The sequence below is a fragment of the Phocoena sinus genome, chromosome 2, assembly GCF_008692025.1.
Source record: "Phocoena sinus isolate mPhoSin1 chromosome 2, mPhoSin1.pri, whole genome shotgun sequence".
Classification (NCBI taxonomy): Eukaryota; Metazoa; Chordata; class Mammalia; order Artiodactyla; family Phocoenidae; genus Phocoena; species Phocoena sinus.
Genome location: NC_045764.1, coordinates 70315635 through 70329484, shown reverse-complemented (window position 1 = coordinate 70329484; position 13850 = coordinate 70315635). Strand labels below are relative to the sequence as shown.

Below are 13850 nucleotides of genomic sequence, written 5' to 3'. Positions count from 1 at the left end.
AATAAAATGTAAACCAATGAAAAGCAGTACTTGCTCTCTTTCCACTCCCCCTTCCTACCACATTCCCACAGACCTATTTCCAGGACGATGGAGGCCATATCCAGCCTCCTTGGTTATTTTATCTCCATGGCCTGCTGCTTCCTGGAGAGCCACCATTAGAGCTCTGATAAGTTTCCTAGCTCATCCGCGTTGTGCACTTGAAACAGTTTCCAGTGTCTGCCAATTCACTCTCACAGGAGACCTTCTTTTGGCCTGATTTTGATTTCACAGTTATCTAGCAATGATCTGAGGACACTGCTGAAATTCTGTGGTAGTTTTACCTAGGTTTTTAAATTTTTTTCTAGATATGTTTCAGAATACTTTTTGTCATTTATTGCTATTTGGGTTTGGGATTACGTTAAGCCTGTAAATAATATAAGAGAAAATGGTCATCTTTGTAATATTTTATTTTTTCACTACAAACGTGTCTTGCCATTTCTTTATGTCTTCTTTTGAATCCCTCAGTGATGTTCTATGGTTTTTGTTTGCCTTTGTAATAGCCATTTCCAATTATACTCTTCATAGGTACTTTATATATGTTGACCGTCATTGCAAATAGACTGTCTTTTTAAAATATGTCATTTCTTGTGGGCATTCAATACAGGAATGCTACTGACTTTGGTATTTTTATCTTCTATATGACTTTTCATTGATTTTGCTAGAGGTTTTTTTTTTTTTTGGTGGGGGTATAATAACTATTTTGACCTGTGTAGATATACAGTCACGTTGCCTACAAGTAATCATATAGTTTAAATCTTCTTTTCCAATATCCATAAACTGTTTTTTTCTGGCCTAAACTAGTAATGGCAGTCATGGGCATTTTTGTGGTATGTGTGCGTGTTCTGTTCTGTCACCTTTTGGTACTCAACATGTGAGGCTGTTTTTCCACAGTTAAGTATAGATCTATCCCATTGATTTTTCTGGCTTTGTACTGTTCTACTAGATGTGTGTCACCATACACGTAGACAGAAGTTTGCTGTGGCAGTATCTCCACTTTGTCATGTAGTCAGTGCTCACAGGGAACCACTGGAGATGGAGTCCTCCAGCCTTGAGTGAGGCCTTGGGTGAATGTTGGGTTTGGGTGAGACCTCTGTTCTGGTCCCGGCTGGCTCTCTCATTCATTCATTTCATACATAAATAGTTGTTGAGCACCTACCTAGATGCCGGGGGTAGAAAGTCCAGTAACACAGGGTCTCTATTAGTTACGTGTCCTTGGGTGTGTCATGTAAGTTTTATGAACTTATTAAGTGTTCTCATTTGTAAGGTGAAAGTACGAATAAGAATACCATTCCTATATACTTGCTAGGTTCATGTGTGGAGTAAATGAGATAGCAGAGAATCTTAAGGTGCTGTTGCTAGAAAGACCTCAGCAAGCATCACTTGCCAGATGAAGATGACTTGCCCAAGTCACGTAGTGAGTTCCTGGCATGGCAAGGTCTCAAACTTGGGATTTCAGGCTCCCACCCACCATGAGGATCAATTGTGGCCCAAGGGATTCAGGCTGTGGGCTGTAAATTCCTCAGGCCACTCATGTCATCCGAGATGTGAGAAGGTCCAAACTCAGAAGCACTATCTATACAGTAAGTGCCCTACACATGAACCAGTTCCATTCCGAGAGCACGTTCGTAAGTCCAATTTGTTCACAAGTCCAACAACGTTTGCTTGGATACCCAACTAACACAATTGGCTGTATAGTACTGTACTGCAATATGTTTATAATACTTTTCACACAAATAATACATAAAAAACAAACACACAAAATAAAGAAAACATTTTAAATCTTACAGTCCAGTACCTTGAAAAGTACAGCAGTGTACAGTCCAACAGCTGGCATCCAGGGGCTGGCACTGAGTGGACAGGCAAGAAGAGTCACTGACTGGAGGGGGGAGAGGAGGTGGGAGATGGTAGAGCTGAAGGATCGTCAGCAATAAGAGACAGAGAGCAAGCTGCAATTTCACTCATGCCTGACTTTGACGGCAGAGGTTCTGGTTCCTTGCTGGATTCAATTCTATCTACCCTCTTTAAAAAATGATTCAGTGATGTCTGGGTAGTAGCTCTTTTTTTCTCATCATACATGACACAGCAGCACTGGATTGCATTCGGAACGGCTGCTGCAACTTTCGTGTACCTTTCTGTGTTCGGGTCCTGTGCCTCAAAAACTAACAGTGGGGCTTCCCTGGTGGCACAGTGGTTGAGAGTCCGCCTGCCGATGCAGGGGACGTGGGTTCATGCCCCGGCCAGGAAGATCCCACGTGCCACGGAGCAGCTGGGCCCTGTGAGCCATGGCCGCTGAGCCTGCGCGTCCGGAGCCTGTGCTCCGCAACGGGAGAGGCCACAACAGTGAGAGGCCCACGTACCGCAAAAAAAAAAAAAAAAAAAAAAAAGATACAAGTTGTCAAGTGAAAAAAAAAAAAAACTGACAGTGCCTCCTCAAATGAAGAAAATCCCCTCGCCATTTCCTGTGTCGTGAATCACTTCGTTTCTTCAGTTACTTCTTCTTCCTCTTGTGTCTCTTTGTCCTTTCTCTGAGCCTCCAGTTCCATCAGGTCTTCATCAGTAAGCTCCTCGTGTTGCACAGCAAAAGTACTGTACAGTAAAGTACACAAAAGCACGACTAGTAGAGGATGCACGCATGTGACGATGTACGCCAGACATGTGAATTAATTTATGTGATCGGACACGCGCACGCACGCTCTCATCTTTGAAAGTTCGCAACTTGAAGGTTCATACGTAGGGAACTTACTGTACTCCTCCCAACTCCCATCTTCTAGCACCAGCCTGCAGCTGGGCAGTCCTGGGAGGGACCCATCAACTGATCTGTGCCTCTCCACCGCCCCCAGCAGGGCGCCTCTCCTGTGCACATCGCCGTGAGGCACAACTTCCTCATCCTGGTGCAGCTCCTCATCGACACTGGCAGTGACCTGGATGCCGTTGACAATGTAAGTGGCTGCAGAAACCATCTGGGCCCCATGGAGCCTCTGGGCACCCTCCCAGGTTGGCAGGGCTTGACTGTGGTCTACTAGCCTGGCCCAGAATTGAGGAATCACTCTTTCAGCTTGTCAAAAGTTGTTTGAATATTTGTTGAAGGTAGCATTATTTTATCAACCATTCCTCTATTTTGAACATTTGAGTATTTCCAAGTTTCTGTCATGATGTATAGAACACTGTGGTAAACATTTTGCTACATGCAACCTTTTCCTTTCATTGATTTTTTTTTTCCCTTAGGGAAAATTCCCAGGGCAGGGGTGACTGGGTTAATTTCGTATAACAAGAGGGCTCTGAGTCCTGAAGTTGTGATCAATCAGGAGCGTTTTAAAATCCCCATCCCCACAATCCACCCCCCAACCATACAATCCTCAGGGCCGCCACACACAACCACTAGTGGTGGAAAGCAATTTGACAGAATATAACATATACCTTTGAAATGGTCAGTATTTGCACGTCTGAGAATTGAGCCTCAAGAAATATATTAAGAGCTCATGCACCAAGATATCTGTTGTAGCAGTCTATCAGTTTTCATTTCAAAAAGGACCCCAAATACTTAATGAGAGAAGTGCTCGGTTAAATTATGGTATAGGCGTAGATAGGCTCTTATGGAGTTATAAAAAATGGTGTTTATAGAGTTTATAATATGCAGGAAGTTATACAGATGCAAAATGTGTACACAGGGTGAACTCAAATATGTAAAACCATAAAACTAAAAACATTCTGCATTAAAGAAAATACTAGAAGAAATGTACTAAGACCGTTATCAGAGGTTGACTTAGGTGGGATAGCGAGTGGTATTTTTTCTTTGTTCTTTCTACTTTTTTGTTATTTACTAAGTTTGCTGAGTATTATGTTTATGATTAAATCCAGTTTACCCTCCCACATAACTTCTTTTTTTAATATAACTTTATTTTATTATTATTATTATTTTTTTTTTGACTGAGTTGGGTCTTCGTTGCTGCACGCGGGCTTTTCTCTGGTTGTGGCAAGCGGGGGCTACTCTTCGTTGTGGTGTGCAGGCTTCTCATTGCGGTGGCTTCTCTTGTTGGGAGCATGGGCTCTAGGCACCTGGGCTTCAGTAGTTGCGGCTCATGGGCTCTAGAGCACAGGCTCAGTAGTTGTGGCACACGGGCTTAGTTGCTCTGCAGCATGTGGGATCTTCCCGGACCAGGGCTCGAACCTGTGTCTCCTACATTGGCAGGTGGATTCTTAACCAGTGCGCAACCGGGGAAGCCCCACATAACTTCTTAGAGAAACTCTGTTAAGGCCCAGTTGGGAGTGTACCCACCTTAGTCCTGTCCTGGCTTTGAGCCACAGACCATCTCTACATGCTTTTCTGCTCTCTGTCCTCTTGTTTTCTTTTCCAGAGGCAGCAGACACCCCTCACCTTGCCGCCAAGCACGCCTGGCAGGACATAGTAGGTATTCTCCTCATTGCTGGGGTTAACTTAAACCTGAGAGATAAGGTACCTCTGCTCACAACCAGCCTCCCTTGCAAGCTTTCATGACTCCCTCTTTGCCAGAGATCCTGATGCAAATGCCTCCTGCTCCCAGAATGTTCAAGGCTTCCCATCTGTTATATATCAGCTCAAAGGCAACCTCCTCCAGGAAGCCTTCCTGCCCCTCCATCACCTTCCCCTGCGTCCTCTGAGGTCCCTCAGCACTTGGCCCACCCCTCTCCTGGTCCTTGCCTGTGATATGTTTGTCTTCTGTTTCATGGCCCCCATCAGACTTTGAGCTCCTTGAGTCATCTGCTGGGGAGAGGGGAAGAGAGCTAGAGGAACAGCATGTCACCATCCCACAACTCCGTACATGTGAAACAGGGTTGGGGGAAGCTTCCTGGGTCATGGTGCTTCTGGGGTGGCCACCTCCTCAGGTGGCCAGAAGTTTGAGAAGAGTTGAAGGCTTAGTATGAGGCTGAAGAGGTCACAGGCTCATGAGGCGAAGGGCCCTTGCACACGTGGCCCAGCCCTTGGGATGGTGTGGGAAAGAGATGGGGGCAGGGAACAGGCCCTGAGGCTGGACCTGGGAAGGGCTTCCTGCTTCCTGGGAGGGAAGCTGGGGCCCAGGGCAGCTGGCCAAGCTTGAAGAGGAGCTTCCCATCTCCCCGCAGGTCCCTGGAGGTGGTGGAGGCCAGCACTGTGCCAGAGGCCTGGAGCAAAGGGCTGGAAACCTGAGGGGAGGCAGCAAACTTGACACAGGAGCCCAAGCCCCTTCTCTGGGTTCTGGTTTCATCTGAGACATGAGGCTGGTAACATCTATCTCACAGGTGACCTTGAAGACTTATGCAGGCTGAGTTTTATAAGCTTTAAGTCCTCCTATTCTAGAAGAACACAAGAGGTGGTTGTTGGAATTATTTTCTTATTCTACCTGTGACTTTTCCACACCCAGAGTTACTCCCAGAAAACCTTCTGCTCTCCAGTGTAGACTGCTGGAAACCACTTTCTTTGGGCAGGAGGGTCTGTAGTCAGTGCTAGAGGCCATCCTACACCCTCTTATAGGAGCTCTGGCTTCCCTTCTCCCTTCTTACCCGCAGCAAGGAAAAACTGCCTTGCCAGTGGCCACCCACATCAACCATGTCAGCCTGGTGGACATGATCATAAAAGCCGATCGCTTCTACAGATGGGAGAAGGTACTGAGACCCTGTGCTTGGTCTCTCCGTGTTGGAAAGGGAGTGGCCATGGCTTCAGGTGGAGTTGGCTTTGAACCCCATCCCTGACCAATTCAGGGACCCCTCAGTTTCCAAGCGAGTGATAATCCCTGCCTTACCTAACACTAGGGTTCTTTGAGGGCATCCAGAGATGGGTGAGCACCCAAACCACACTGAAATAAGGCTGACTGAGGTCCGTGCCAGTGTGGAGATACTAGTAGACCCTGCTCTAGCTCCTGGTTCATGGATGAATGCATCCATGCATGAATAAAGAAATGGCAAATTGGTTCCAGCTCACTGTCAGCTCCAGGTGATTGGAATTGTGTCTTGGGGTGTTCTACTCAGGCAACTTTCTGAGCCCAGAAGGAAAGTGTGCTGGGATTGATTAGTGATATCTGCTGTGGATTTGGGAAAGAGGAGTGGCAGTTGTAAGGTCCTGCATTTACAGCTCCAGTGTCAGCAAATGGGGGTGGGTTGAGAGATTTTTTCTTGTCCTTAATGGTTGCTTTTATACACAGAAAATAAAATTTTGCATTTATTTCAGTTTTAGAAATTAATACTAAATTGTTTACAAAATTTAAATCCTACTTTTCCTCAAACTTTTAAATTTATTTTTACAATCTTCTTATTACATTTATACAACTAGTAAATTTTAACAGTCACTTTCAAGGAAGCCTTTTGATTAAAGTTTGGTCCCATGTTTAAGCTTAATTAAACTACCTTAAAGGTTTTAAACTGAAAGAATAAATTTAATATAATAGGTTTTCTTTTTAAGCACTTCAAATGCTTCCTAAATTCTTAAATTATCCCATTAAATGCAATAAATTAAACCTATAAAGTGAATCTCAAATACCATAAACATTCTGATATTGTTTACAAATTTAGTAAATTTCTCTTACACTTCTCAAAAAAATCACTGTCCAAAAATCAATCAATTGATAAATTTCCATAGGAATCATAAGATTTTCTCTTTCACTGACGTGCTGGATTCTCGTAAATATTACAACCCCTTTACATACAACAGATTACTCCTAAATATTAATACCAACGGTTTGATGAACTGATTCATCTCTATGCTTAATTTTAAACCACCTCAGGCTTTAAAAGTTTTCAACACTAAGGCAGTGGTGCAGTTAGAATCACAAATCCCTCCTTCCTGCCCCTAGACCAATTCAATCAGAATCTAAGGGATAAGGGCCAAGCTTCTGTGGTTCTTAAAGCTCCCAGATGATCCCAATGTAAGATGCAGCTCAGAACACAGCTCGAAACAGTTTTTACCACCCAAGGAGAGAGCCAGGCTCCCAGGTCGTCACCTCCCAGGTGACTGGCCAGACACAGTTAACCAGGATGTAAGATTCAGAGCTGCAGATGCTAGAACTCACCTGAGCTTTTTTTTTTTTCACACACACACACACTGTATTTTATTTTTACAAGAGATAAATAAACTGACACCAAGCATTGTAAATGGATGACCACAACAAAAGCAACAATGATTGCAATTAACAAACACGAAACACACTCATACTATGTCATAATATTGACATTCTGTCCAGTAATCCTCCACTGTAACAGCTGCTTTACTTTGCAGTGGTCACCTGAGCTTTTTAACAACTAGAAATCTGCATCCACATCCTTTCGAGGGGCTTTTGTGGCTTTTTTTTTTTGAATTTTATTTTTTATACAGCAGGTTCTTTTTTTTTTTTGCATCTTTATTGGAGTACAACTGCTTTACAATGGTGTGCTAGTTTCTGCTTTATAACAAAGTGAATCAGTTATACCTATACATATGTTCCCATCTCTCTTCCCTCTTGCGCCTCCCTCCCTCACACCCTCCCTATCCCACCCCTCTAGGTGGTCACAAAGCACCGAGCTGATCTCCCTGTGCTATGCGGCTGCTTCCCACTAACTATCTACCTTACGTTTGGTAGTGTATATATGTCCATGCCACTCTCTCGCTTTGTCACAGCTTACCCTTCCCCCCGCCCCATATCCTCAAGTCCATTCTCTAGTAGGTCTGTGTCTTTATTCCTGTCTTACCCCTAGTTTCTTCATGACATTTTTTTTTCTTAAATTCCATATATATGTGTTAGCATACGGTATTTGTCTTTCTCTTTCTGACTTACTTCACTCTGTACGACAGACTCTAGGTCCATCCACCTCATTACAAATAGCTCAATTTCGTTTCTTTTTATGGCTGAGTAATACTTTTGTGGGTTTAACTTAAGCTATTACATAATTTTTGGTAACCTCTCATTTTATCACCTGCTTTGCATAGAAAGAATTCTGTAATGCAGACCTTCTCTACTTGTTGTCGTTTGGCAAGTTTAGTTCGTGCCTGATTCTTGGCTTGCCTGGTTTTAGCCACAGCTGCTGAGTCATTCTACTGACACTCGTGCTATAAGAACACAAAGAAAAGAGAGAAATGGGAAGGCTTCCTGGAAGAGGTGGCACCCAGGTGGTCTTTTGACTGTGGCAATGGGATTGAGAGACAGGGAGGTGAGAAAAGGAATTCTGGATGAAGAAACAGTGTCAGCAACTCAGTTTCCAACACTCAAAGCAAGGCACAGAGTCAGAAACCAGAGTAATGGACACTATTCTCCAGGCCTGTGATGACACCAGTTCTGTGTCCAGGCTCACAAGGGAGAGCCTGGCAGGGATTTCCCCCAGACAGCTGCTGCACTTCTGGGATCTGCCCCACAGGACCAGCTCTCATGCAGGGACCTCTGTGACCCCTCTGGGAAGAGCTTGACCTTTAAGCAGGACCATCGGCAGGAAACACAGCAGCTCCGCTCTGTGCTGTGGTGACTGGCCTCCAGGTACCTGCAGCCCCACGAGTGGAAGAGGCTGGCGTATTGCTGGGAGTTCACCGAGGCCCACGTCCACGCCATCGAGCAACAGTGGACAGGTACCACCTTGCCTTGGTGCCCCAGAGCAACCGGGTGGAGGGGTGGGGGCACGTGGGGTGTGTTCAGTTTTCTGTGCTTCTGGGGGAAAAGCCTCAGCAAGCCACACGCCACTTCCAACACATCACGTGCTCTTCCCCTCTCCAGGCCTTTACACAGACTGGGCCCTCTGCTCCTCCCTCCACATTGACCTGTGAACTTCACATTCTTCACGAATCAGCTTGAGCTGAAACCCATCATTCACACACGAAACTAAAGGTGCTCCATGTAAAAAGGAGAGGAGCTGCTGTTGCCACTATTATTTAACAACTATTTGGAAATTCGGGCCCTGGTATTAAGGCATGAGACAGAAATTTGAGTGTAAATACTGGAAAGGAAGAGAGAGATTTATTAATTTCAGATAAGATACACACACACACACAGGAAGTCCAGAAGAATCAACGGAAAAACTCTTAGAATAAAATAATTCAATGAAATGGCTAAACATGATGAAATATACGAACACCATAGTATTCCTCTGTACCATCATAAGTGGGCAAAATATATAGAGGTATATATATGTAAAAAATATATATATATATGTAAAAATGTATATTTTAAATATATTAAAATATTTTTAAAAAATATATATAATATATATTTAAAATGTATGTAAAAATATACTCCATTTACAATAGTGTGTGTTTCTAAGAAGAAATATGAATGACATATGAGTAAGACAATACAAATTATTTTTTTTTTTTATTTTTTTTTTTTTAGCTTCGTACCCAATACAAATTATTTGAACTATAAAAGAAGACTTGGGTAAGTAGAATGACATTCTGTATTTCCAGCTAAAAGAAGTGTCATGTAGATATTGATTTCCCCCATATTAAAGCTTTGATCCAATTTTAATCAAATCAAAATAGGAGGTTTTTGAAACTTGACTAAAGGATTCTACAGTTCGTCTGAAAGAAGAAACAGGGAATATATAAATGAATATTCTGGAGGAAAAAAGCGAAGAGGGTCTAACTCAACCAGACTCAACGTTAGAAAGCTAGAATATTTAACACAGAGAGATACCTGACAGAAACATATGCAAATCAGGTAGTGGACTAGAGTGGGGAGTCCACAAGCAGAACTCTATTACCGATGTGGATTTCATAGACCATAAAGGAGCACTGGTAAATTACAGGGCTGGGGACAAGGGGTAGTGAATAAACGGGTCAAATGAAACTGCTACATCACGAGCAGCACCAGGAGGAAGTGCCTGCTGGGGGCCCACGGACACCAGAACATCAGGGACGCAGTGGCTGACTGACTGGGACCTGATGGCTGTGGCCCCATGGCTGTGCCAGACCATCTGTCCCCAGCTGGGAGAGCTGACCTGGTCACAGTTGAATAACAAGTTAACCCCACCACCAGCACTGAAGAGCATGGGCACTTATTTTCCGAACATTGTAATCACCTGGGAAGGCTTAACACTGATCTGTTGCCTAGGCCACACCCAGACTCAAGTACTAGGAATCTCAGAACGGGGAGGGGGACCCAGGTGTCAGTGTTTGCTAAAGCCTCCCAGGTGTCTCCAATGAGCACTTAATGGCTGAGAATCACTGGTTCAGGGGAAAGAACAGGGCCACTAGCTTGCAAGTCACAGGTTATTGTGAGCCGCCAGAGAGATGAACTGTATAGTCGTGTGTGCATCGTGGTACCACAGTGAATGCCAGTTCTTTCTCTCTTCCCAGTGACATCAATAGGATACATGGTGGATGCTCAGGGGAAAGCCTGGCACTGGGGAGATCCAGGTGTCTCTGACACGAAACTCCACCCCCATCTCATCTGAGGCTGCTCCTCCCCTTCCTCCCATGCCCTCCCCATATCTGGGCTGAGTTCTGCTGGCGCTTAGAGGAGGGTCTGATGTTCCGGTGGTGAGGGGTGTGCTCAGGCCTGGCTCTGGTACGGCAGGCGGGCTTGGCGCCTTCTCTCTCTCTCTTTCTCCCCTCATGATCTTCAGGCACCAAGAGCTACCGGGAGCACGGGCACCGGTCACAGCCAGTGAGAAGCCCAGCAGAGTGCTATTCAAAGGCCTCGTCGCCATTGGCAGGAGGGACCTGGCTGGTAAGTGTCTCCCCTGCCCACCTGCTGCTCAGGGCAGCACCGGGCGTAGAGTCAGAGTTGCATGGCCCCACTGGAATGCAGCAGGGCCCTCCAAGGCTGCTCAGACCACGGCGCTGTGGCGCTGGCTCTGAACCTTTCAGGTTGATGGTCCTAGCCCTGCCTCCTCCTGGAACCCAGACGGAGACTTGGGCAACTCACAGTACCTCCTGGCCCCAGTCTCCCCATCTGTGCCATGAGGGTGACCCAGACGATCCCTATCACCTTCACAGCCCCAAGGCCACTGAAGCTACAATCTCTTCCTATCCAGCTCTCTATACTACATTGATTTTTTTTTTTCTTTCTCCAGTTTGGAATAAGGTGGGAACAGCCTGCAGGGTTGTTTTTCACAAACATTAAGACCTATGGGCCAAAACTGGCTTAAGAGGAGTTGAACCACTAAGATCTGGTCAAATAAAGTTTCTGAGGCCGTCACAACCTATTTGAGTCTGTCAATCCCAAAAGCGTTTTTTGGGATTTGCGATTCAGGGCACCATGTAGAACCATCAGGCAAGCGGAGTAACAGGTTCTAGTAATGATCCCTCATTAAAAACAAAATTGGTTCATGATGAAAAAGGCTTAAACTCTGTAACCTCCATTGCCATGGTGCATTACAGGGCAACCACAGGATGGGGTACTAGGCAGCCATCCATAGTAATGAAGGTACATCGGTCACTTGGCAACAAGGAAAAGCGTCGATAGCACGTTATCAAGGGGCAAGAGGAAAGTCCCCTGTGTGGTCGGTCTCCCCTAGCTGCCACACACAAGGTGTGAAAACAGTCATTTCAGAGGGGAGGAATTAGGGATGACTTGGTTCTTCTTCCAGCATGTTCTTAAAAGAAGATGCAGAATAATATTTAACACAAACTCTTGCAGGCCATTAAAACATCAAACTAGCCTTGTGAGGCAGCGCTCAGGCAACAGGATTCTTGTCTTTGGCAGAAAGCATCAGGAAGAAAGCAAACGATGACTCTAGCGCCCCGAGGAGGTGCACAGCCATGTAACTGGAGGGCCTGGACCTTCAGGAGCATGGAACCTCAGAGTGGGGGCCACTGAACAGAGGAGGACCACCGTTTAAGGGCTTAAAAAACAACTACTGTAAACAGACTTCCAGCTGCTTCCACTGAAACCCATATTAGGCAGGACCAGCAGGCAAATGTTTGTGATCTTTTTCACGGGGGCCTGTCTCAGGTTTTGCAGGTAATCCCTTCCCAGAGGTATGGTCCTTTGCAGCTCTCAGTTTACTTTCATCTCCTGCATCTCACTGGAGCCTCGCAGCAGCCCCCTGTGGTGCAAGGGATGTCTTTTCAGAGAGGACTCTGGGCACAGGGTGGATAAGCAGCTCATCAGGTGGTGAGGTCAGGGGCCAAACTGAGCATTCCTGTCTCCCCAACCTGGTGAAGGGCTCCATCCATCCCTTATGAGAAGGTCCGCCCTTAATTCAATCCCTGACTTTTATGAATGCTGTGCTTACTCCACAACTGTTTCTATTCTCAGCTTATTTGTACATTTTGACAGTTCCAGGAGGCACACACTCGCATTTTTTCCCTCTTTTTCAAAATACCTTTTAAAGTTTTAAACTCTTAATTTTAAAATCATTTCAGACTTAGGAAAAAGCTGCAGAAATAGTTCAAAGAATTTCCAAATACTCTTCACTCAGCTTCCCCAAATGTTAACATCTTACATAACCAGGAAATTAACACTGCTAGGATACTATTTTTTTTAAACCTTTTTGTTTTTTAGATGTTGGGGGTAGGAGTTTATTAATTAATTTATTTTTGCTGTGTTGGGTCTTCGTTTCTGTGCGAGGGCTTTCTCTAGTTGTGGTGAGCAGGGGCCACTCTTCATCGCGGTGCGCGGGCCTCTCACTATTGCGGCCTCTCTTGTTGCGGAGCACAGGCTCCAGATGCGCAGGCTCAGTACTTGTGGCTCACGGGCCTAGCTGCTCCGCGGCATGTGGGATCCTCCCAGACCAGAGCTCGAACCCGCGTCCCCTGCATTAGCAGGCAGATTCTCAACCACTGCACCACCAGGGAAGCCTGCTAGGATACTATTAACTCACCTTCACACCTTATTCAAATTTTGTCATTTGAGCCTGGAAGTTCTGCCTGAAAGCCGTTTCTGTCTAATGTGAGCGCTCCTGCATGTGGCACAGCTGGCTGTGGCCAGTTTCGGAGCCCATATCTTAGAAAAGCTCCCCACAAAGTTAGCCTTTGGGCCTGCGTCCTGGGAAGAAGATAGAATAAAAACTGCTAGAGCTGAAAGGGGCTCTAGTTCTCACACATGGCTGGTGGGAGTTCACAGTGGTACAATCCTCTGAAAGGCAGTTTGGCATTATCCACGAAACTACAAATACATTTACCCTTTGACGTAGCAGTCCCACATCTAGGCATTTATCCTACAGAGAAACCTGCAAACATTATATAATACTAACACACATGCAAGTGAACAAAGGTGAAACTATGCTGTGAGATGGATGTATGGGAACTGTGTACTATCTGCTCAGTTTTCTTTAACCGTTTTTTAAAAAATAGTCTATTTTTAAAAATAACTGAAACTAAAACTTACAAAAAGAAAGAAAATGAGGCTTTGAAACCAACCCACCAGGTTGATGATTTGAGAGGTGTGTCTGGCCTGAGGCCTCACAGTTTGCAGTGGGATTCACTCCCCAGCACAGTGCACAGCCTCCCTGCCATTGTGGCACCCTTCATCTGCACATGCTGTGTTGAGATGCAGAACCTTCTTCAACCATCTATTCCATATGAGAAAGGTATTTCATACCACATGGGACTTGGATCACTTACCTGGATGAATTTTGTTTTTTGTTTTATTTGGTTTTGGCTGCATTGGGTCTTTGTTGCTGCACACGGGCTTTCTCTAGTTGCGGCGAGTGGGGGCTGCTCTTTGTTGCAGTGCATGGGCTTCTCATTGTGGTGGCTTCTCTTGTTGCAGAGCACGGGCTCTAGGCACAAGGGCTTCAGTAGTTGTGGCATGCAGGCTCAGTAGTTGTGGCTCACGGGCTCTAGAGCACAGGCTCAGTAGTTGCGGTGTGCAGGCTTAAGTGCTCTGTGGCATGTGGGATCTTCCCGGGCCAGGGCTTGAACCCATGTCCCCTGCATTGGCAGGCAGATTCTTAAC

The 13850-nt window shown here is 45.4% G+C and overlaps 1 protein-coding gene across 1 annotated transcript in view; it reads left to right on the top strand.

Annotated features, from left to right (window-relative positions):
* ANKDD1A (ankyrin repeat and death domain containing 1A) overlaps nucleotides 1-11716 on the top strand; it is a 51205-nt gene extending 39489 nt beyond the window's left edge. Inside the window, 7 exon segments of the mRNA XM_032624557.1 lie at nucleotides 2880-2978; nucleotides 4397-4492; nucleotides 5563-5658; nucleotides 8377-8581; nucleotides 10573-10602; nucleotides 10605-10676; nucleotides 11655-11716. Coding sequence (XP_032480448.1) covers nucleotides 2880-2978; nucleotides 4397-4492; nucleotides 5563-5658; nucleotides 8377-8581; nucleotides 10573-10602; nucleotides 10605-10676; nucleotides 11655-11716 — 660 coding nt within the window.
* The last annotated feature ends 2134 nt before the right edge of the window (nucleotides 11717-13850 follow it).